The sequence below is a fragment of the Pantherophis guttatus genome, chromosome 2 (assembly GCF_059756535.1).
Source record: "Pantherophis guttatus breed Tessera chromosome 2, ASM5975653v1, whole genome shotgun sequence".
Taxonomy (NCBI): Eukaryota; Metazoa; Chordata; class Lepidosauria; order Squamata; family Colubridae; genus Pantherophis; species Pantherophis guttatus.
In genome coordinates, this window is record NC_142064.1 from 10,858,529 (window position 1) to 10,884,519 (window position 25,991).

Below are 25,991 nucleotides of genomic sequence, written 5' to 3' on the forward strand. Positions count from 1 at the left end.
AGTTGTAAAATTGGGTTGGTCATATGACCATCCTGTTTTACAGCTGTCACAAAATACAACTGTAATGTGCAGACTTCATTATGGGCATATGTTTACGGCTACCTGTATGTACCCTGAACTCATGTGTTGACTCTGGGCTCTTCAGTGACTGAATTTTCAGCCCCAAGCTTAAAGGAATAGCAATAGCACTTAGACTTATTTACAGTGTTCTACAGCCCTCTCTAAGATGTTTACAAGAGTCAGCATATTGCCTCCAACAATTTTGGGTCGTCATTTGACTGACCTCGGAAGGATGGAAGGCTGAGTCAACCTTGAGCCTGGTGAGATTCGAACTGCCAAATTGCAGGTGGCCGGCAGTCAGCAGGAGGAGCCTGCAGTACTGCATTCTAACCACTGTGTCACTGCGGCTCATTGCGGGAATGTAAGAATAGCACCTTTGCCACAATACGTAGAGGGGAAGAAAAACTGGTTCAATTTAATTATTGGATTTAATGAAACGGAGTGCATATTAAGCAATACAATAAATATAAATGGCATTTTTATTGAGACAAAATATGCAGCTTCTTCAGCAGCTCAGATTGGATCCCACGTGCAAATCGGTCTGCAGTCTGTTCGCTTTAGACGCTATCCAGATTTTCTGAAGATGATTTCAACCAAATAATAACAACAGCACAATTGTCACTGTGTTCACTCCAATTAATGGCACTGGGGGAAAAAAAAAGGAAAAGAAAGAAAAGCGTCATTTCAAACAACAGCCTATTGTGTTAAACTCAAAAGAAAAGGGGGGGACACCCACAATTTCTCTTTCTCCATTCCTTTTGTGGTTTTGATAATTTTCCAGAAGACGACTTAATAGGACAAGAATGTCACTTTAATGAAACTGTCCACGACAAAGTTCGCTTTAAAAAAAAAATCTTTCTAAATTGCTTTTGACCCTGTGATCAGTGGTGGGATTCAAGTAATTTAACAACCGGTTCTCTGCCCTAATGATTTCTTCCAACCACCAGTTTTCCAAACTGCTCAGGAAGTTAACAACCGGTTCTCCCGAAGTGGTGCGAACTGGCTGAATCCCACCACTGCCTGTGATGCGGCAACCACTGTAAATACATGCTAGTTGCCAAGTGCCTGGATTTTAATCATCTCACTGTGAGGATGTTGCAACAGTCATAAATGTGAAGGTTGGTCATAAGTTACTTTTTCAGTGCTGTTTTAACTGTGAACAGTTGCTAAATGCATGATTGCTAAGTTGAGGATTACCTTTATGGCTTGTCTTCTGAAAATAAATTATCTGCATCTGTGTTTATATTCTTTCTTGCTTTTTAAATATACAGCACCCAGCTTAATGGGAGCTAAATCATGCAAACAACAAAAAATGCAACAGCTGCTAGAAGTACCAAGGATATTGGTTCAAGATTGAAGAATAGTTTTTCTATTTTGAAAAGTTTAGTGCCCAGCTACCGTATTTTTTTGGAGTATAAGACGCACCTTTTCCCCCCCTAAAAGAAGCTGAAAATTTGGGTGCGTTTTATACTCCGAATGTAGCTTTTTCTAAGTTTTTTTCCAGCCCTAACAAGGTGCTAACGAGTGAAGTGATCTCCCATGCTTTGCCTGCTTTTCTCATTGCTGCTTCCTCTCAGCTGTGTCTTAGCCGCTGTTTTTTATCCCCAAGCAGGGGATAAAAAAAACCAGCAAACTACCGTATTTTCCGGCGTATAAGGCGACTGGGCGTATAAGACGACCCCCGACTTTTCCTGTTAAAACATAGGATTTGGGCTATACTCGCTGTATAAGACTACCCCTCTTCCAACGCACACTAAATAAAAATTAAAAAACATCAACTGGCTTACCCACAATGTAAAAGCAGCTGTGCTAGATCCAAAATGGCCCCTGCAACAAGCAGGAGCCTCACACAGCCACAAAAAGCCCAAAAACCCAACTTTCACACTTTACACACACAAAATTCCACATACAGCTTTGTGAGATTTTGTGTGTTTGTGTAGTTAGAGTGAAACACTACAGAAACACACTAAATCTCAGAAAGCTGCACAAATTTTATTTTATTTTATTTTTATATGAAAGCTAAATTTAAAACTTCCTAAACTTTAAATGACTAGGTCTAAAAAAGAACAACTAAAAAAAACCCCAATTAACTATTTTTTTTAAAGCTTCCAAAGGGGAAAAAAACTTACCCAATAGAGCAGGGGTCTCCAACCTTGGCAACTTTAAGACTTGTAGACTTCAACTCCCAGAATTCCTCAGCCAGCTTTGCTTTGCTGGCTGAGGAATTCTGGGAGTTGAAGTCCACAACTCCCTGCCTGCTTGATTACAGGCTGGGAGTTGCTTGCTGATGGAATGGATTCAGGCAAGCAAAGCAAGGCAAGCATTGCGACTAGCAGCTAAGGTAAGCAAGCTGGAGGGGGAAAACTTTTTTTCTTTTACATGGCTCTGGCGATCCCAGCTGAGTTGCCTGATTAGCAGGCAACTCAGCTGGGATGGTCAGAGCCATTTAAGGCTCGTCAGAGCCTTTCGGGCTGGTCTGCCTGGTTACAAGAGAACAACCCCCGACTTTTGAGAAGATTTTCATGTGTTAAAAAGTTGTCTTATACACCGGAAAATACGGTAATGTGCTGAAGCTGACCAAACTAAGGATGCTAGCCAGATGAATACCTGGTAGGCAGATTTTCCTCACCCATTTTCCTCCCCAAAAACTAAGCTGCGTCTTATACTCCGGTGCGTCTTATACTCTGAAAAAATACGGTAAATGTCTATGGAGATTCTCGGTCATCCAAGTTGTGGTTGTCCCAAAGATGTTTCTTCAAGAAGCAACTGGACTTTTTTTTCCTTTCCTTGAAGACATTTCCCTTCTCATCCAAGAAGCTCCTTCAGTTCAGAACTGAGCTTCTTGGTTGAGAAGGGAAACGTCTTCAAGGAAAAACAAAGAAAGTCCAATTGCTTCTTGAAGAAGCATCTTTGGCTTTTGTGCAACATTATACTATTATCGTGGTATGTAGTAATATACACTGCATTATGATATCATGCACTTATCCATGCAAGACATGCTTTCTGAGTGGCAAAGCAAAAGCCGACTAAATACGTTATTATATTTACTGCATGCTGGAATAAGTCATTAAAATAGATTTGGCCATGAAGGATGTAATGGTAAGAGAATCTTTTACTCTTTGGAAAAAGGAGAGCTCTTAGACTAACATTTAAGAGATCTGAAAACAGGGAAGCAATGATGCTCCCCCAAATTTCTTCTAAAAAGCAGAGCTTATGAATAATAACATAAATCTTTGCTAATGACCTGCTCGGTTCTTCGGAATGGAGCAAGTCATTAGATGCAAGTTGTCATAAGATTAGATGCATTAGTGCAATCAAACATGCCATTAATGCATAGCAATGCGAAATTATCCTGGCAAATGTTAGTAGAGTATTAACATTTAGTTAATTGTAAGCCGCCCTGAGTCTCCGGAGAAGGACGGCATATAAATCAAATTTAAAAAAAAACAAAAACCGAATTATTTGGGGAAAGCCAGTTTGGTGTCTCTGTTAAAGTCGCTGGGCTAGAATTAGGAAGACTGTGAGTTCTAGTCCTGCCTTAGGTGTGAAGCCGAACAACCCCACCCCACCTCTCAGCCCAGGAAGAAAGCAAAGGCAGTTTCCAAAAAACATTACCAAGAAAGTTGCATGGATTTGTCCTGGCCCTTCCAAGGAGCCAAGACTGATTCAAAGAAGCAAAAAATGTTACAGCTAGTCCTCGACTTACAACCACAACTGAGCCCCCACATTTCTGCTGCTAAGTGAGATCGTTGTTAAGTGAGTTTTGCCCCCTCTTTCTTGCCACAGTTGTTAAGCGAATCTGGCTTCCAGATTGATTTGTGCTTGTTCAAAAGGTTGCAAAAGGTGATCATGTGACTCCAGGATATTGCAATCGTCATAAATATGAACCATTTGGCCAAACATCCCAATTTTGATCACGTGACCATGGGGATACTGAAAGGGTCATAAATCACTTTTTTCAGGGCTGTTGTAACTTCGAATCGTCACTGAACGAATGGCTGTAAGGCGAGGACCACCTGTACTTGGGAAGGAAATTAATTCCCAACTGTTTTGTACCAATATGTCAATCTTACCTCTCATAACCGTCCGTACAGATCGGATCAGATTCATTAATTGCCCTTTAATTCCAGGTTCTTCTCCAAATCCTCCGATACCCTGATCTGTTCCCCAGCCAACTGTATGGAGAAGTTTTGTTTTTGGTTAAAGCGAACGTCAGTGATACAAATCGATCATTTCTCTTAGAAGGAAAGGCCCGTTTCAAACCCAAACCTAATGAATAGAGAAATTCCTAATTCTTTCTTTAAATGTCAAAGAAATGAACAAAACGAACAGAAATGAACACATAAAATGAAGCAGAACATTCATAATGGCCAAAGAACAGAATTTCCAGGAATCAGAAAAGCAGCAGAAAATTAGTTCTTCATGGAAAACTGATCAGAGAAAATTAAAATACCAAATGATCCCATCATTATCGAGAAGCACCACTGTTTGAATCGGATAAATATCAGAAAGCTCTTAAATCTTGAATGCAGTAGAAGTAATTGCTAGAATACATTTGGCTTTATTTCAGAATTTTAGTGTTCTAAAGAATGCTAAGAGTTTAAAATTCTATACTAAAATACTATTTATTTAATAATAACACTTAACTCCCACAGCACTGTCTCATTTCTAATCTTTTCTCATCTTCTCAGATTTCCTACTATCTTCTCCTATTAGTTTCTTATGATTTATCAATTGTTATTTGTAATTTTATGATTAATGATTGTAACTATGATTATGACCTATGATCTATTACTTGCTGTTTTATGTACGCTGTGAGCTTATGCACTGGAGACAAATTCCTTGTGTGTTCAATCACACCTGGTCAATAAAGAATTCAATTCAGTTCAATTCTCTGTTCTATTCTATTCTATTCTATTCTATTCTCTCTTCTCCATTCTTCTGCATTCTATTCTATTCTCTATTCTCTTCTACATTGTTCTCTATTCTATTCTATTTTCTCTTTACTCTGTATTCTATCTTCTCTTCTACATTGTTCTCTATTCTATTCTATTCTATTCTATTCTATTCTAATTCCATTCCATTCCATTCCATTTTATTTTCTATTCTACTCTGTATTCTATTCTCCATTGTTCTCTACTCTACTCTATTCTGTATTCTCTTCTCTTCTTCTTCTCTTCTCTTTCACACCATTGTTCTGTATTCCATTCCATTCCATTCCACTCCATTCCACTCGTATTTTAGTATTCCTTCAGTAACAAAGGTGGAAAGATCAATAAAGGTTTCTTTATCAGGATAACCTTTTCATGGCTTGGTTCTTCTTGGAGAAGCCTCTGGACTTAAGTCACAGCCATCACCACCAGTCAACATGATCACATGGAATCCAGTTCTACCACATCTCTACAGCATCCGAGAAAATGGATGGGAATTGAGCTTGACTACAAACTTAAAGGTACAGGTAGTCCTGGACTTAAGATCGCAATTAAGCCCAACATTTCTGTTGCTAAGTAAGACATTTGTTAAGTGGGTTTTGCCCCATTTTACGACCTTTCTTGCCACATTTGTTAAGTGAATCACTGCAGTTTGTTTGTTTATTTATTTGTTTATTTATTTATTTATTTATTTATTTAATTTGTATACCGCCCTACTCCCGAAGGACTCAGGGCGGTGAACAGCCAGATAAAATACATATAATACAAATGTTAAAAAGCATTAAAATACAATTAAATAATTTGGCCCGGAAAACAAAATTTAAAACACCTCAAATTCTTAAGACAAATTTAAAATTTAAAATTTTTTAAAAGTTTAAAAGTTTAAAAGAGAGGTTAGGCCAGGCCAGCCTGCTGAAAAAGAAATGTTTTGATGGCACGGCGAAAAGCACGCAGGTCCGGGATCCTCCGTATCTCCGGGAGGAGCTCATTCCAGATGGCGGGTGCCCCCACAGAGAAGGCTCTCCCCCTGGAGGGTTGTTAAGTCGGCAACATAGTTGCTAAGTGAATCTGGCTTCCCCATTGATTTTGTTTGTCAGGAGGTCGGAAAAGGTGTTCCCATGATCCCAAGACAGAGAAACTGTCATAAATATGAATCAAGTGTCTGAATTTTGATCATGTGGCCATGGGGATGCTGCAATGGTCATAAGTATGAAAAACAGTTGTAAGTCACTTTTTTCAGTGTTGTTGTAACTTTGAACGGTCACTGTTATTAATTCGAGGGACTATGTGTTTGTGGGAACTAGCAAATACAAGTATTCCACGACTTACACATTCTTCATTTAGTTACAGCAAAGAAAGTGATTTACAGCTTGTCCTCCCAGAGTCATTACAGAACCCCAGTCACGTGGTCAAAATTTGGTGGCTTGGCAACCTGGAAATTCAGAGAGTGTAGGTGTAGTAGTTAGAGACAGTTACCAAACAGTTCAGCTGTTTGCACAAACATTCAGTTTGCACAACATTGTACCTTGTCGCAACAGAAGAGAATATTTGCAGCTCAGAGTGAAACTGTGACTCTTTGGTTGTTTTCTGGCAGTTGTTTCATTACCCTACTAGGAATCATCTTAAGTGCTAAGACTTCTTACATAATACAGGTATTTAGCTCTCAAAGAATAGAATAGAATAGAATAGAATAGAATAGAATAGAATAGAATAGAATAGAATAGAATAGAATAGAATAGAACAATGTAGAAGAGGAAATAGAATAGAATAGAATAGAATAGAATAGAATAGAGTGGAATGGAATGGAATGGAATGGAATGGAATGGAATGGAATGGAATGGAATAGAATAGAATAGAATAGAATAGAATAGAATAGAATAGAATAGAATAGAATAGAATAGAATAGAATAGAATAGAATAGAATAGAATTTTTATTGGCCAAGTGTGATTGGATACACAAGGAATTTGTCTTGGTGCATACGCTCTCTGAGTACATAAAAGAACAGATACATTCGTCAAGAATCATAAGGTACAACACTTAATGATAGTCATAGGGAACCAATAAGCAATCAGGAAACAATATCAATATAAATCGTAAGGATACAAGCAACAAAATTACAGTCATTCAGTCATAAGTGGAAGGAGATGGGTGGTGGGAACTATAGTAGTGCAGACTCAGTAAATAGTTTGACAGTGTTGAGGGAAAAGGATAACCATCTAGAGCAGTGGGTCTCAACCTTCCTAATGCCGCAACCCTTTAATACAGTTCCTCATGTGGTGGTGACCCCCAACCATAAAATTATTCCTAAAACCATTGAAAATATGTGTTTTCCGATGGTCTTAGGTGACCCCTGTGAAAGGGTCATTCGACCCCCAAAGGGGTCCCAACCCACAGGTTGAGAACCACTGATCTAGAGCCTGGCTAAATGGCTCAGACGCTAAGCTTGTCGATCGGCAGTTTGGTGGTTCGAATCCTTAGCATAGGTCTCCTGCATGAGCAGGAGGTTGGGCTGGATGACCTCCAAGTTCCCTTCCAACTCTTGTTACTGTTTGTTTATTATTCATTTACCCACATACAGTTGTTAAGTCAGTAACAAGGTTCAGTGAATCTGGCTTCCCTACCACCTTTGCTTGTCAGAATGTTGCAAAAGGAGGATCACATGACACCCCCCCAGAATCCCCATGGTCACATGATCCAAATTCAAGAGGCTTGGGCCACTGACTCATATTTACGACTGTTTTCAGTGATCCCCTTTTGCGACCTTCTGACCAGCCAAGTCAATGGGGGAGCCAGACTCACCTATACCAGTGGTGGGTTCCTCCCGGTTCAGTCCGGTTTGGCCGAGCCGGTAGCGGTGACGATATGACATCACCGAACCGGTTCTCCTCCCACCCACCCACGTTATTCTTACCTTTTATTTGGCCCCACCCCCAATCTATTGCTGCCTCCTGAGTCCCAGTTGATGACTAGAGGGAAAAAAACTGTTTAAACTCTTGGGGGGGGGGCTTCAAAGGGCCGTCCTACAGCTGATCAGTGTTAAAAGCAAACAAATAAGTCCGGTCGTAAGTGCGAGGACTGGTCGTAAGTGCGAGGACCTTCCAGAAACGACTGATCAGCTAGCCACGCCCACCTAGTCACATGACCTCCAAGCCACACCCACAAAATAAGCCACGCCCACAGAACCGGTAGTAAAAAAATTTAGAACCCACCCCTGACCTATACCAACCATGTGACTTAACTAAAAAAAAAATCCAATGATTCACTTAACAACGGCGACGAGAAAGGGTCGCAAAATGGAGCAAAAGACTCCCTTCATGCATGTCTCAGCAACATAAACTTGGGGGAGCTCCATCGTGGTCGTAACTCGAGGACTACCTGCATTTCCTCCATCAGCTTAAGCTCCCCCCCGCCCCCACCCAGAGATGGGGACCCCTCCCCTCCCCTCTCCTCCCAGGGGGCTTTGCGGCCGACTCACTCCTGCGGAGGAAGCGCTCCTCGTGCAGCACCGCGATGGCGTTGACGAAGAGCAGCGCGGCCTGCAGCAGCGAGTACACCGTGAACGCCATTCCGGCAGCGCCAGCGCCGCCGCCACCGGCTTAGGCTCTCTGCGCACGCGCGGGGTGCGCCCGGAACGTGGCGGGGGCGGGGCGGGCGGAACGTCACTGAACGGGGAGCGGGCGGCCCGTGGAAGCCACGCCCCCGCCCCATACGCGCCACAGAGAGGGCGGGGCCAACGGGGCGATGGACCATAACCTCGACCTTCCCTCGCTTCTCCAACCTGGCGCCCTCGGGCGACGATGGATTACAATAGCATTTAACACTTATATACCGCTTTGCAGCCGCCTCTAAGGGGTTTACACAGTCAGCATATTGTCGTCGTCGTCCTCAACAACCTGGGTCCTCATTTCTGACGCTTCTGGCGTACTAGGAGGACGCTAGGATGGGTGGAGGCTCGATTTCTACCTCATAAAAACGAGCGAAAAGGCTCGTGGGGGCAAGACTGTGGGGCGGGGGGCGTTAGGACGATTTTATTTTAGACGTTTTATCCTGTCTTTTGAAACTTTGGAATGCTAACCTTGAGGTAAAAAAACACCCAAAATTTCGCTGAAGGAGCTGCCCTGCAATATTATGGGTGGCCACCACGGGGCAGCAGCGCTGGGTTTCTAACTCTCTGAGCTGCCCCTGGTGGCCCCTGGGCGTGTTAGCAGCAGCAGCAGCCTTGCATGTTTGGTTAAAAGGCTCCCTTGCAGCATTAATGCATTTTATCCCACTTTCTGGATTTGCACAAGACAGCCAATCTTAAATGACTCCCAACAGCAGGATGATCTACCCCAAAAAACTTCTATTAACCTGTCCCAAAGGTGCTTTTTTTTCAAGAGACAATTGGACTTTTTTGTTTTTCTTTGAAGATGTTTTGCTTCTCCAATCAAAAAGCTTCTTTGGCTCTGGATGAGAAGCTTCTTTGGATGAGAAGTGAAACGTCTTCAAAGAAAAACCAGAAAGTCCAGCTGCCTCTTGAAAAAAAGCACCTTTGGGACAACCACGACCTGGATGACTGAGAATCTCCATAGACATTGAGCGATTCTACTAACCTGGTTTAGCATTTTATAGAAACATAGAAATGCTTCATTATGTGCCAAGAACTCATTGCTGAGTCTTGTTGACTGACTGGTGCAGATAGATTTTCTCCATCCCTCTTCACCTGGTCCTTCAGATCCTCTAATGATGCACCCATCACTTATGACAATCAACCCACCTTAGGTTGTCTTCTGCTCTTCCTTTCCACCTTTCCCAGCATCATGGACTTCTCAAAGGAAATCGGGTCCTTGTATTACATAGATTCTTCTCCATGATGATCTGTTTAGGTCTTCCAATCTATCTATCTATAAGCGGCCCATCATCTATAACCAAGTCCATCTGCCTTGTTGCTGGTCATCTTTTCTTTTCTTCCACTTTCACAGCAATATAGACCTCTCAAAGGGAGATGGGTCTTTGCATATTGATTGACAGATTACATATGGGCCATTTAAGTCAATGTCAGCTCCTGTAGGTCGCAGATTTTTTCCATGTTGACCTGCTCCTAACCTGGTCCTCAGTTCTTCCAAAGGTGCACCCATCACCATTATAATTGAGTTCATCCACCTTGTTCTGATTGTCCTTTTCTTCTTCCCCACCCCACCTTTCCCAGTGTTCTGGGCTCTTCAAAGGAAGTTGGGTCTTTGCATTGATTGACAGATTAGATATGTGCTATTTAAGTCAGTGTCATCTCCTATAGACCATCTAGATACATTTTCTCCATGACGATCTGTTCCTAACCTCGTCTTTCGGGTATTCCAAGGGTGTACCAGGGGTGAAATGCTCCTGGTTCGGACCAGATCACCCGATCCGGTAGCGATGGCGGTGGGTGGTTCAGAGAACCGGTAACAAAAATCCCTGCGCCCCCCCATGCCCAGCTGAGCCGCGCAATCATCAGAGGCTGTTTTTTTAACTTTTAAAAGCATTTTTTCTACAACCTCTTCGGCCAAAAAAATGCTTTTAAAAGTAAAAAAATAAGCCTCTGATGATTGCGTGGCTCAGCTGGGATCGTCAGAGGCTTTTCAAAGCATTTTTTTCTGCAACCCCTTCGGCCGAAGAGGTTGTAGGAAAAAAAATGCCTTTAAAAGCCTCTGGCGATCCCAGCTGACTTGCCTGATCGTCAGAGGCTTCTAAAAGCATTTTTTTCTGCAACCTCTTTAGCTGTAGAAAAAATGCTTTTAAAAGTAAAAAAAAAAAAAAAGTTGGCCAAGCCCACCCAGTCACATTACCCCCCCACAAGCCATGCCCACAGAACCGGTAGTAACAAATTTTAGATTTCACCCCTGGGGTGTACCCATCACCCCTCTTGTTGGTGGTTGTCCTCTGCTCTTGCCTTCTACCTTTCCTAATGTTATGGCAAGCTGGACTTTAACATCTTGTGTCCAAGTGGAATAATTTGAGCCTTGTCATTTCAGTCTTGAGTGAAAACTCTTATTTATATAATCTAGTTAAACACCCCAACCTAATGTTTAGTTTCTGATGTACAGTATGTATAATATATATATATATACACATATGTGTGTATGTGTATACACATATGCAAATGTGAGTATAGGCTCAGTGGCTAAGATGCTGAGCTTGTCGATTAAAAGGTCGGCAGTTGAGCGGTTCGAATCCCTAGTGCCACGTAACGGGGTGAGCTCCCGTTACTTGTCCCAGCTTCTGCCAACCTAGAAGTTCGAAAGCACGTAAAAAATGCAAGTAGAAAAATTTGGTGGGAAGATAACAGTGTTCCGTGCGCCTTTGGCGTTTAGTCATGCCGGCCACATGACCAGGGAGACGTCTTCGGACAGCGCTGGCTCTTCGGCTTTGAAACAGAAATGAGCACCGCCCCCTAGAGTCGGGAACGACTAGCACATATGTGCAAGGGGAACCTTTACCTTTACACATACACACATATACATATACACATATGCGTTACATATACACATGCTGGCTAGAAATATTCTAGGTTTGCATTGCCATCTGGGAATCCCAAAAGAGTTAGAAAAATGCCCTAGATTACAAGGTTGTCCTCAATTTAAAACCGTTTGTTTAGTGACTGTCCGAAGTTATAACAGCACCGAAAAAAGTGACTCATGACCATTTTTTACACTTAATGACCATTGCAGGATCCCCATGATCACGTGATCAAGATTCAGATGTTTGGCAACTGGTTCATATTTATGACAGTGTGCCGGGGTTATGTGATCCCTTTTTGCGACCTTCAGACCAGCAAAGTCTATTCGCTTAACAACCATGCTATGAACGTAAGAACTGCAGCGATTCACTTAACAACTGTGGCAAGCAAGGTTGTAAAACGGGACAAAACAAATTGCCTTTCTTTTGCAACAGAAATCTTGGACTCAGTTGTGATCATAAGTAAAGGGCTATCTATATGCCAGCTTAGCCTCAGTCGCAAATCTTTCCCCTGTTTAACTGATTGAAAATACAGAAACTATCAATAAAGCCCCAATAAGCTATTTTTATTTTTCAGAGATTCTGGGAAATCTATTTTATGGTGTAGCCTTAAAATAGAAAGCAAAATTATGCTTTAATTAGGGCTTGTGTATCCGTTGCTTTAATGCTTGGGTAGTTTTTAAATATTATTAATCCACTACATTTGCTTTAAGTAGCAGTACTATGATATTTAGCTGATTAATTTCATTACTGCCTCATTTTTATTTTGTTGGCATCGACCATCCTTTCCCTTAAAAGAGCCCAGAGCACAACCATTGAAGCACAGCATCTCTGTTCAACAATTAAAAACATCCAATTAAAAAGCGCAAGGAAAAAAGCACATATACCAAACAACTACTGGTGTAAATAGAGTTTGAAGTCGTAATTAAGAATCTCATCAGGTCCTAATTGTTATTTACCCCAAATGCAGGTGTCAAGATTAATAACTATTTCTAGGCTGAAACAATTATGTCTTGTGCTGTATCAACTCTGTGTGGCTTCTGGGCAGTTCTATAATATAGATAATAACAAAGCAAATCATAAAAGGAGCAGGGAGATATTATGCTGCTAACGATGCATAAAGATACATGTTCTTCTTCTCCTGTCTTGCATTTCGATTGGCGGGTGAGTTCTGATTGCTATCGTCGTGATTTTTATTTTGTAATGATCGCAGAATGTACGTATGCCTTAATTCTGAATGACGGGCAGGTTTTATTACTCAATCAAAGAAAAACGCCAACTGATATTACGCTGTTTGGAGAGGAAGATTTGTTTGACACTGCAAACAAAGCACAGCATTGAGATAGTGGAACATGGGTGTAAGTGCTCCTGCTAGAGTCCAGCTGTGTGGATTAACACAGTACAGATAGATTTATGGCCACAATTGAGCCCAGAATTTCTGTTGCAAAGCGAGAGTTGTTAAGTGAACCTAGCCCCATTTTACAACCCTTCTTTTCATGGTTATTAAGTGAATCACTGTAGTTGTTAAGTTAGTAACAGGGTTGTTAAGTGAATCTTGCTTCCCTATTGGCTTTGCAGACCTCCAAGATCCCTTCCAGCTTATTCTATTCTATTCTATTCTATTCTATTCTATTCTATTCTATTCTATTCTATTCTATTCTATTCTATTCTACTCTACTCTACTCTACTCTACTCTACTCTACTCTACTCTACTCTACTCTACTCTACTCTACTCTACTCTACTCTTTCCACATATGACTCCTTAATATGGATGGGACCTATTTGGGTTTGGCTAGTCTAGAGAAAAGAAGGACTAGGGGAGACATGATAGCAGTATTCCAGTATTGGAGAGGTTGCCACGAAGAAGAGGGGATCAACTTATTTTTCAAAGCACCTGAAGGCAGGACAAGAAACAATGGATGGAAACTAACAAAGGAGAGAAGCAACCTGGAATTAAGGAGAAACTACCTTCTATCGAGAACAATTAACCAGTGGAACAGCTTGCCTCCAGAAGTTGTAGGTCTTTCATCACTGGAGGTTTTTAAGAAGAGTTTGGACAGCCACTTGTCTGAAATGGTGTAGAGTCTCCTGCTTGAGCAAGGGGTTGGACTAGAAGACCTCCAAGGTCCCTTCCAGCTCTATTCTGAATGATTGATTGATTGGTTGATTGATTGATTGATTGATTGTAGACAACTGTAGATCCAAAAACTAATCCTCTCCCTGCACTTAAAAAAAAGAATCCCATTTGTGCCTGCAAGAATTTGGAAGAGGGTGATAACTGGGGAGAGGCAGATTTATGTGCTCAAGAGTTCCTGTTTCCTTTTTCCGGGATCATCAGCACAGAGACTTTCAGAAATTCAGTCTGAGAGCCGTAAAGGATGACAGAGCTGAGTTATATTTTGCTCCCCTCGATACCCATGTGTGAATTCCATTAGTGTAAATGGGATATAAATGTGTCTATCGCGAGGGTAAGATAGACTCGCCAGAAAAGATGAACAGGTATCTGATCTAGCTAGAATATGCAGCATTAGAACATAGTCTTTGCACGCTGAGGCCAGGGCGGGTGGGGAGGAAGAGAAATAGATAATTTTGTGCTTTGGAAGCAAGTTTACTAACACATTGGGTTTACTCCAGATGCTGCCTTTGGCTCAGATGATTATTCATTGTGATTCTGAAATGCGTTGTTTCAGCTCAAAATGAACAGAAATGAGATCTTTTGCAAATGCATTTAATACAGGGACTCCTAAACTTAACGTCTACAATTTCCAGATGCCAGAATTTCCATTGCTAAGCAAGGGATTCAGTGAGTCATGTCCAATTTAATGTCCTTGTTTTTTTTCATTTTTGCCAGTGCGCTTAAGCAAATTACGGCAGTTGTTAAGTGAGTGGCATGGTCGTTAAGCAAATTTGGTTTCCTGCATCGAACTTTGCTTGTCAGAAACTGGCAGAGAAGTTCGCAAATGGTATTCACGTGACTTCAGGATGCTGCAGACACATTGTAAATATGTGCCGGTTGCCAAGGGCCTGAATTTTCATCGCGTGAATGAGGGGTCCTTGGTACTCTCTGAGCTTGCTTGTTTTCTCGCAGATGTTTCATTACCCAAACTATTGACTTATTTATTTAGAAAAATTATATTGCATACGAGGTGACTCAAGGTGGCTTACGGGGACATAAAAACACAATATAAAAGAAATAAAAAGAAAAATAATACAAAGAAAAATAATCAAATAATAACCCTCGCACCATGGCGACAACACACATACATACTAGCCATTTAATGGGCTCCATCCCATTAAATGGGTACCCCAGGGCTGCTGGCAGAACCATGTCTTCAGGGCTTCCTGAAAAAGTGTTAAGAGTGGGGACCAGTCTAATTTCCAGAAGGATGATGTTCTGGAGGGATGGAGCCAGCGGTGGGATTCAGCCGGTTCTGTCTGGATCGCGCGAACCGGTGGTGGCGACTGCGGGAGGCTCCGCCCATCTGCCCAGATGTAATGTACGACTACTGCACATGTGCAGAAGGCCTTGTGCATGCGCAGAGGTGGCCCGTGCGCTCACATTTGCGAACCGGTAGGGAAGGTAAGTGAATTCTATCTCTCGATGGGGCCACCACGGAGAAGGCTCTTCTTCTGGGTCCTGCCAGATGTAATCTCCTTAGGGACGGGACCAGCAACATTCCTTGCCTCCTTGCTCTAGTGCCGTGATGGTGAATCTATGGCACGCATGCCACAGTTGGCACGTGGAGCCATATCGGTGGGCACGCGAGCATTGCCCTAGCTCAGCTCTGGCACGCATGTGCACACCAGCCAGCTGATTTTCGGGCCTTCCGGGCCCACCGGAAGTCGGGAAACAGGCTGTTTCCAGCCTCTGGAGGGCCTCCAGGGCAGGGGAGGGCCCGTTTTTTGCTCTCCCCAGGCTCCAGAGGCTTTCTAGGTCCCAGCGGAAATCAGCAAACAGAGGGCCTCCCGGGGGGGAGTGGGGAAGGCCGTTATCACCCTCCCCGGGCTCCAAGAAAGCCTCTGGAGCCTGGGGAGGGCGAAAAATGGGTCTACCGGGCCCACCGTGCCATCATGTGCTAAAAGTGGGGGAGCTCGGTGGGGTTGTGTGCACATGTGCAGGGGGATGGGGCGCATTGAATTATGGGTGTGGACACATGCGCGCATGACCCCCACATGCCCCCGACGTTTGGCACATGACGGCAAAAAGGTTAGCCATCCTAGAGTTTCCGGGTGTCCACTATTGAGCGGACAGTCCGCTTTTTTCACATTATGTTCACTATTTTTTTTCACAAAATAGTGGACATTTTTTTTATTCAAAAGCTTTATGATGAAATGGTACGTAATCTAAAGCTGTACAGTCTAAGAGAATAAGGATAGGAGAATCGCGTTTTGTCTTTTTTTTCATAAGTTAGAATGAAAGAGCCAGCTCCGAGTTTACTGAAACTGTTCCAGTATTGTGCATCAATTCCGGTATCAAATGCAAACGTTGAATGAATTTTCAGCGTCATGGGAAATTTGTGGACTGACAAACGTAACCGACTGCTTGTATCATCAGTTCGAAGTGAACTTTATATATTTTTTAATATTTCTCAACATTGTACTGAAATTAAAGAATTATTCCTTAAACACAAAGAATTGATCAAAACTGCGCAGTCAAATAAAAAACACACACGACAGCAAAGTAAAATGTAATTTAATATTTTACATATTATTATAATATATTTGATGTTTTGAATTTTAAGTAAAATTTTGAAGTGATTATTTTAATACGTGTTAAAATGTTTGTAAGAAAATATATAATTTAATTGTAATTTTTTTTTATTTTTTTACTACTTAATCCCACCCCCCCACCCCCCGCTTGTCCACTATTTTTTGGAAGCAGACCTGGCAACCCTAGCCATCACTGCTCTAGTGAGTTGGGCAGATGTGACCGGGAACTAGGTAACATAATCAATGCAAGTACTACGTTTCATTACCCAAATTTACCTAGTTTGGGTAATGAAACGTCTGCAAGAAAACCACCAAGCTCAGAGAGCACCTAGGACCCCTCATGTCAACCCTGAGCTACAAATATTTTCCTTTATTAGGATCACGTGAATCAGGGGATGCTGGAACAATCCTAAGTGCGAGGAGCACTTATTTCAGTGCCCTTGTAACTTTGAACAGTTGCTAAATGAATGTTTCTAACTACAGGTAATCCTTAATTTACAACAGTCATAAAGTGACTGTCTAAAGTAGGGGTGGGTTCCATTTACCTTCACTACCGGTTCGCAATGGGAGTGCGCGCACGCTGCTGCGCCTGCGTAGAGCATCCGTGATGATGTCCGACGGGTGGACAGAGCCTCATGCGCCGCTACTACTGATTTCAAGATCTGTAGCGAACCGGTAAGAACCCACCACTGGTCTAAAGTTACAACAGTGCTGAAAAAATCTGACTTATGATCGTTTTTCACTCTTACAACCGTTGCTGCATCTCCGTGGATATAGGATCAAAATTCAGACGCTTGGCAACTGACTCATATTTATGACAGTTGTGGTGTCCTGGGGTCACGCAATCCCCTTTTGCGACCTTCTGACAAGCAAAGTCAACGAGGAAGCCAGATTCACTCAACAACCTTGTGACTTAGCAACTGCAGTGATTCACTTAACAGTGGCCAGAAAGGTCGTAAAATGGGGTGAACTCACTTAACCCAGGTTCTGGATTCCCAAGAGAAATGTTAGGCTCAATTGTGGTCGTAAATCGAGGACTACCATATTTTCAGCAAGAAAATCAGCTTGGCCCGAAGGAGATTTTGCTTTTTTACTCGCAATCCTACCTTCATTTGTATGGGACCTATTGAAACATGTACTTAAGAATTGCACTGGCTTCTGATTCAGATGATTATATGATGTGTATATGATGTTTGGGGCAAAACCAAGTTTGTCCTTTGCTTGTGAGTCTCCTGAATGCATCCATTTAGCCAAGGGGGAAATGCTGGGGTGGGAAGGAGATCAGGGGAGGAAGTCCTTATTGATGCTACAGCTCCCCTCCGTTTCAGGGGTGTGTGAGCTGGCTTTGAACTCCTGGATTGCACTGTAAAAATCTGTAAAACCACAGACATCCAGTACAGTAATGTAATTTTTCCAAGTTTTTGTTTGCACTTAAAAAAATAAAGGAAATAGCTCGTTTAAGCATCCATGGAGAATCTCAGTCATCCAGGTCATGGTTGTCCCAAAGATGCTTTTTTCAAAAGACAACTGGACGTTCTGGTTTTTCTTTGAAGACGTTTCGCTTCTCATCCAGGAAGCTTCTTCAGCTCCATCCATCCATCCATCCATTTATATCGATTATCATCTATCTCTATCATATCCATCCATCCATCATCTATCTGTTCTATTTATCATCTTCCCATCGTTCCCACCACACATCTCCTTCCACTTATGACTGTATTACTGTAACTTTGTTGCTTGTATCCTTATGATTTATATTGATATTGTTCCTGATTGCTTATTTGTACTCTATGACTATCATTAAGTGTTGTACCTTATGATTCTTGATGAACGTATCTTTTCTTTTATGTACACTGAGAGCATATGCACCAAGACAAATTCCTTGTGTGTCCAATCACACTTGGCCAATAAAAAATTCTATTCTATCTATGTTATGTTTATCTATCCATCCGTCCATCCATCCGTTCTATTTATCATCTATCTGTTCTATTTATCATCTATGTCATGTTTATCTGTATCCATCCATCTATCCATCCATTATCTATCTATCTATCTATCTATCTATCTATCTATCTATCTATCTATCTATCTATCTATCTATCTATCTATCTATCTATCTCTCCTCTATCTCTTCATTATCTATCATTTCTCTCTCTCTCTCTCTCATCTATCACGCTTACCGCATCTCCATAAGATCATCCAGCTATCATCATGGTAGTGATAAACAGCCTGTTTTATTACCATTCTCTTAGCGGAATGATCCTTGGATGTCTTTGAATGACAACCTAAGTCCCTAATGTGGACATGAACTATTTTCCTATCTGCACATGGAAACCCACCTTTATCCATCTATTCATCTATTGTGTTATATTTACTTATTGGGGAAAAATAATGCATGCGGCAACAACATCCCCATAAACCATTACAGTGAATAATTTCAGAGGCTGATTCCTTTCTGAGCCCTCCTTAAAGCCACAGGATTTAAAGGCCTTTCTTTCCCGTAAATCCATCCCAAAGCATTTTGGTTTGACATTAGAGTGTTAATATAATGCCTTCCTTATGGCATTTATGCTGTGACCCTAGCTGCCCCTTATTCCAGATTATAAATGAGGTGTGGAATTACAGAGGTTGTGTCTCGATAACACACCTTTAATAAATATGTTAATCAACCATCTGCGACATCTTCCTCCCTTGGTGTCACAGAGTCAATGCTTTGTGTTATGTATGGGTCTCTTTGAATTCTTTTCTCTTTGAAGCAACATCTTTAAGTCAGAAGGGATTCACAGGAAAGAAGAGAAAATCCATTAGCCACAAGTTGTTTATACAAAGAAGCAGGAATTTGGAGGAAAAGCAGGAAGAAGATTCCACTGGGCATTGAATTAAAACTATATATTTGAAATTACTAAAGATTCCAGAAACAGCCTTAGTAGTAGCCCAGGATAGATACATAGAATAACAGAATAACAGAGTTGGAAGGGACCTTGGAGGTCTTCTAGTCCAACCCCCTCCTCAGGCAGGAAGCCCTATACCTTTTCAGACAAATGGTTGTCCAATCTCGTCTTGAAAACCTCAAGTGTTGGAGCACTGGTGGCAAGTCATTCCACTGATTAATTGTTCTCATTGTCAGGAATTTTTTCCTTATTTCTAGGTTGCTTCTCTCCTTGATTAGTTTCCATCCATTGCTTCTTGTCCTGCCTTCAAGTGCTTTGGAGAATAAGTTGACCCCCTCTTCTTTGTGGCAGCCCCTTAGATATATTGGAAGACTGCTATCATGGCATCCTACTTTTTTTCATTAACTAGACCATGGGTCTGCAACCTTAAACACTCAAAGAGCCATTTGGACCCATTTCCCCACAGAAAAGAAAACACCGGGAGCCACAAAACCCTTCCCGTGCCTGACTATTTCTTGAGCGGCCACAAAACTAGCATAGGTAGTTGAATTAAACATTCTGTTTTCTTCTGAAACTTTTCTTTTCTTGGATTTATCCATGGTTAGCCTACCTGGATTTGAAAAGCTCAATAAATTGTGTGCTGGCAGCTGTCGCACATTGGCGGTTGTGACGCATATTTTGAGTGACAGGGAGCTGCAGCAGAGGAGCGAAAGAGCCACAAGCGGCTCCAGAGCTGCAGGTTGCTGACCCCTGAACTAGACATACACAATTCCAGCAGCCGTTCTTTATATGTTTTAGCCTCTGGTCCCCTAATCATCTTCGTTGCTCTTCTCTGCACTCTTTCTAGAGTCTCAACATCTTTTTTATATTGTGGCAACCAAAACTGGATGCAATATTCCAAGTGTGGTCTTATTATTATGAAGTGGTACTAATACTACATGTGATTTGATTCTATGTCTTTGTTTATACAAGCAATGATTGTGTTAGCTTTTTTGACTGCTGCTACAGTACTGGCTCATATTCCACTAGGACTCCAATATCCCTCTTGCAGTTACTACAGTTGAGCCAGGTACCACCTATTCTAGATTATTTGTTGTTGTTAGTTGCGAAGTCGTGTCCGACCCATCGTGACCCCATGGACAACGTTCCTCCAGGCCTTCCTGTCCTCTACCATCCTCTGGAATCCATTTAAGCTCACACCGACTGCTTCAGTGACTCCATCCAGCCACCTCATTCTCTGCCATCCCTTTCTTCTTTTGCCCTCAATGATTCCCAGCATTGGGCTCTTCTCCAGGGAGTCCTTCCTTCTCATTAAGTGTCTTTCCTTCCTTCCTTCCATTCTATATTATATGATCACCCTAATTCATAAATTAATTTCTCAAGATAAGATCTCATGATCATATAACCGTTCAAATAGATCTACAGGTAGTCCTCAACTTATGACCACAATTAAACCCAAAATTTATGTGGCTAAGCAAGACAGTTGTTAAATGAATTTATCATTAAGTCTGCTTAATCCTACAATGGGAAACCCATTTGTAACTGTGGGCAAAATTACAAGTTTAAAAAAAAAATTCAAGAGACGATAATTGTAAATATTTCCATGCTTTTACCCCAAACTTCACATGCATTTCCACATAGTCGACAGGAGTTGAGCGTTTTCTTTTCCAACCATGTTGCTTGGACGATCAAATGCAAATAAAATAGCCCTCAATTTACGACCACAATTGAGCCCAATGTTTATGTTGCTCAGTGAGAAAATTGTTACGTGAGTTTTGCCCCATTTTACAGCCTTTCTTTTCACAGTTGTTAAGTGAATCACTGCCGTTGTTAAGTTAGTAACATGGTTGTTAAATGAATCTGGCTTCCTCATTGACTTTGCTTCTCACAGGGTCACAAAATGTGATCCCATAATCCCGGGACACTGCAAACCATCATAAATATGACTCAGGTGTGAAGCATCCAAATATAATTTGAAGTAAATTTGAAGTATTTGAAGTAAAATTCACATGACCATGGGAATACTGAAATGGTCATAAGTGTGAAAAATGGTCATAGGTCACTTTTTTCAGTGCCATTGTAACTTCGATTGGTCACTAAAAGCAAACTGTTGTAAGTCGAGGACTACCTGTAGACATATATGTCCATTATCCTCTGATGTTTGGTTTACAAAGGTATTCTGCTCCAAAATGAGAGCTGCATTTACTTGATTAAGAAGAACAACAGGTACAGATAGTCCTTGACTTACAACCAGGGGTGAAATCCAGCAGGTTCTGACAGATTCTAGAGAACCGGTAGCGGAAATTTTGAGCAGTTCAGAGAACTGGCAAATGCTACCTCTGGCTGGACCCAGAGTGGGGTGGGAATGGAGATTTTGCAATATCCTTCCCCCAGGAGTGGGGAGGGAGGGAATGTGGATTTTGCAGTATCGTTTCCTTGGAGTGGGGTGGGAATGGAGATTTTGCAGTATCCTTCCCCTGTCACGCCTACCAAGCCACACCACACCCACCAAGCCACGCCCACAGAACTGGTAGTAAAAAAAATTAGATTTCACCACTGCTTACAACCATTCGTTTAGTGACCATTCTAAGTTACAACAGCAATGAAAAGAAATGACATGACTGTTTTTTCACAGTTATAACTGTTGTAGCATCCCCATGGTCACATGAACAAAATTGAGACGCTCGGCAACTGGCTTGTACTTATGACGGTTTCAGTGTTCTGGTGTCACGTGATCATCTTTTGCAAGTGTCAGATGTAAATGCCTTATTCTCTAATGTGTAAATAATGTATATATGGGATATCAGGGGTTAACTTATTCTTTGTTTCTTAATGTATTCATAATTCACCATTCCCACTCTTGGCTCCACCCTTTGTATATATAAGGAGCCACCTTCGCCATTTTTCTTTGCTTCTATCTGTGAATATTCAGTGAATATAGAATGCCTACTATAATTAAAGAGAAATATATTTGAACCTCTAACTCTCATTATTATTATTGAGTCTGATCCTAAAAATATTGCAACAAACTGGTAGCAGAGGATGGTTAATTGACTCAATAAATAACTAAAAATGTCTAAGAAAGATAGGCCCAACACCAGGGCCTACAGCAAAGAAATAGAAACTGAACAAGAAATAATCAACGAATCCACAAACGCGATTTCGAGAGAATCCGAAGAATACACCACTGAAGAAGAAGAACTAATAAATGAAAATGATGACCAGGAGGAAATCGAAATAGAAAATAACGAACTCAGGTCAGAGATACTGAAGCTTTTAAAAAGCCAGAAGAATGATGAAAGCCTCATCGCGAACCTCCAAGAAATGCTGAAGAACAGCGGAGCAGCGAGAGAGAAAAACATCGCTAAAGAGAAACCCAAAGACCAAAAAACTGTGAGTGATATGACTACAGAGAAAGCCGTTATGAAAAAGAAAAGATGTGATCCCGCGCGAAATTTTGAATGGCAGCCATCTTGGTTTCAACAAGCCCCCAAAGTGAGCGAAGCAGAGCCAATCAAAATGCTCAGTTCAAAATTTCTGGCGCGAAAAACGTTATCAGACAACGAAAGTGAAAAGGAGGATTCAAACTCTTCGGAAGAGCCAGAATCAGAAAATGAAAACGACTTAACGAAATCCCAAGTAAAGTCAGCAATGAAGACGCTTTTTGCTGCATTCGGGCCAAAATTAAAAATTTCCAAAGCGCCAACGAAGAAGCAAGCGAACAAGCCGATACTTCAAGACCTGCACGCTCCCATCCTGACTTCGAGAACGACGACGCCCGAGCCCAGAGAGCCATGTCGATTCCGCCCTACACCGCAGACCGAAGCAAGTGCCAACGCACCCAAAAGAAAGAGAAGAACAGTCACTGCCATCAGAACTCCTAAGACCGAGCCAGAGACCGACTCGTCTGAAGAGGAACGGAGCGAGCGAGCTGCAATGGAGAGAACCTTCCACGACGACGTCAAAGAAGAAATGAACAACGCGCATGTGCGAAACTACGTAGACGGTCCGGAAAGACTTGAACTGGCCAGAGAACCGCGCAGACTCGTTGCGAGCATTCCCATGCCGTTTTGCAATTTCCTACACTTGCAAGACCACGGACTGCCTCAGGTTGTAAGTAATGGACAAAATAATGTGGGTAACTTACCCAGTGACTTCCCAAAACTTAGGGTTGATGGCATTAATTTACAAGAATGGTATCAACAGCTCCAGGTTGTCTTTATGAAAGAAAATTTACTATTTTTTATCACTAGTCCCCCAAGAAGACCTTGGACTTTAAAAATAGATTGTTTACACCATAAGGCATTTTTCTTAATAATATCTAGCGTGTCTCCTGCAATGTATCATAGCATCAAACCAAATCTAACTGTTTCAGAAATAATTCAATGCATGTTTAATTTGTTTCACAGCGATAGTGTAGCTACCACCACAAGGATGTCTAAGGACTTCTTTTCTTCCAGAGTAAAACCAGGGGTTTCCATAAGTGAGCATTTAATATCTTTAAACAAAATAAGAGCTGAGCTGCATTTGAGGGGGGAAGTGATTTCAGATCAAACAATGAAAAGTGTTATTATCAACTCACTTGATTCATCATGGGATAGTTTTATGTCACACTTAGACACCATCAATCTAGGATATTTGTCAATAGAAAGTCTGTCTAACAAATTGATAGCAGAAGACAATTCAAGAAAAAATCGTTATAGCAATCACACAGAACACAAACCTTTTAGGAAGGTAGCTTTCCAAGAAAAATATAATGAAACTTTTAAATGCCACAATTGTGGGTCCAGAGAACACAATAGAAGAGATTGCCCCAAAATTTCAAAGGAAAGACATAGGTCAGAATATAGGAATAAATACAATTATAGACAGTCTTCCACAGATAGACATAAATATAGAAGCCCACCAAATTACAGAGAAAGTAGAGGGGGCAGAGAAAATTCAAAAGAGAGAAAATCTGGTTCACTGAATGGACTAAATAAACAAGATAGCACCAAAACGCAACCAAATGAGAACAATAATTGGCTTATAGATTCTGGAGCAACTAATCACACCACTAATAACAAAAATATATTGTCTTCATTTACAGAAGATAAGTTTGTAATAAAGGTAGCTAATCAAGAAAAAGTTCAAGTATTAGGCAGAGGGAATGTGACCTTACCTGGTGTAGGAAAAATAGAGGGGGTATTGTTAATACCAGAAATACCTCATAACATACTAAGTGTCATAAAATTAAGCAGAGATTCTGACATCAATATAGTTTTCTCAAAGGGAAAGGCAACTTTAGAGAAGAATAAAACAAATGTAGGCACTGTGATGATTAAAGGAGGCCTACCCTATCTGATAACAAAAGAAAGATGGTTACATAACATTGATTCAAATATGGAAGATTGCATTGAGGCAGATGATGAAAATATTAGTAACAGTGACAATGATGAATGTAAAATATCTCATGATCACACAGATACACACAATGAGAAGAAACCAAAAATAGGTAAACCAATTCATGACGAGTGTGCTCATATCTTACATAGGAAGTTAGGACATGCAAGTTTTCCTGTAGTACAAAAAATGACTGAACACGCAGAAGGTGTCAAAATAAAAAATTGTGAAAATTATTTGGAATGCTCAGTATGTAAATCTACTAAATTAAAAACTAGTCCCAGGCCAAAAAAATCCACCAGATCAACTAACAAAATTTTTGACTTAGTACACATGGACTTAGTTGATCCATTAACTCCATCAATCACTTATAGAAAACGTTACTTCCTAACAATAGTAGACGATTACAGTCGCTATGGTTTTGTTTACACATTAAAACACAAGGATGAAACCTTTCAAAAATTTAAGGAATTTTACAAACGCATAGAAACACAACATAATATCAGAATAAAACAAATTATGACAGATAGGGGATGTGAATTCATGTCTAAGGAATTCTCCCAATGGTTAAAGGATAGAGGAATGCTACATTACACGTCTAGTCCATTTTCTGCGTTCCAAAACGGGATTGCAGAGAGAAAGAATTCCACATTACAAACCATGATTAGATGCACATTAGAGGATGCTGGTTTAGGCAAACAATTTTGGTCAGAAGCCCTACATTATTCAAATTACACTCAAAATAGAACCTGGTCCAGTATTGTGAATAAGACACCATATGAGGTGATGTATAATAGGAAACCAAAATTAGCACACATGCACATATTTGGGGTCACTGCAGACGTACACATACCCAAACAATTGAGGAGAAAGGGAGAAAACGTATCCAGAAGATTAAGATTTATGGGATATGAAACTGGCACCAAAGGGTACAGATTCATTGATAATAATAATAAATTTATAGTTTCCAGAACAGCTGTGTTCCATGAACAGGCCAACTGGTCTAAATTACATCTTAATGAAATATTTCCGAATAAATGCAAGAATACCAAATCTCGTGAAGAAGGGACGATAGAAAATCAAAATATTAACAAAAGTAAAAGCAAAACCAAAACATGGACAAATAGTCAACACAAAATAAAGACAGACACATTAACAAAAAAGGAAGCAAGATATTTGCATGACTATCATAGCAAACCAGAAAGAGCTATTAGGAACAACAGAAATCAAATACCAAATAAATACAAAGATTACATAATGCATATGGATGGTGAACAAATAACACCTAATACATATGAGGAAGTATTAAAACTACCTCGTGAAGAAAAAGAAAAATGGGAACTAGCTATGAAAAAAGAGATGGAGAGTTTGCAAGGATTAAATGTATTCACACCTGCGATTGCACCCAAAGATAAAACAATTATTGGTACCAGGTGGATTTATAAAATTAAGAATCTAGAAGGAGGCAATACCTTATACAAAGCTAGATTGGTTGCACAAGGTTATGCACAAAAATATCCGGAGGACTATACTGACACATAC

The 25,991-nt window shown here is 41.0% G+C and overlaps 1 protein-coding gene and 1 long non-coding RNA gene across 2 annotated transcripts in view; one reads left to right on the forward strand and one right to left on the reverse strand.

Annotated features, from left to right (window-relative positions):
- Nucleotides 1-469: 469 nt before the first annotated feature.
- IER3IP1 (immediate early response 3 interacting protein 1) lies at nt 470-8,627 on the reverse strand. Its single transcript, XM_034403864.3, has 3 exons — nt 8,468-8,627; nt 4,134-4,235; nt 470-705 (listed from the first exon to the last, which is right to left on the reverse strand). The coding sequence occupies exons 1-3, from the start codon at nt 8,556-8,558 to the stop codon at nt 650-652; spliced, it is 249 nt and encodes an 82-aa protein (XP_034259755.1). The 5' UTR covers nt 8,559-8,627; the 3' UTR covers nt 470-649.
- The window catches only part of LOC148115029 (uncharacterized), a 44,220-nt gene continuing 23,669 nt past the window's right edge, over nt 5,441-25,991 (forward strand). The window contains exon 1 of the long non-coding RNA XR_015732043.1: nt 5,441-5,512. This is a non-coding gene — a long non-coding RNA (uncharacterized LOC148115029). The remainder of the gene's footprint in view (nt 5,513-25,991) is intronic.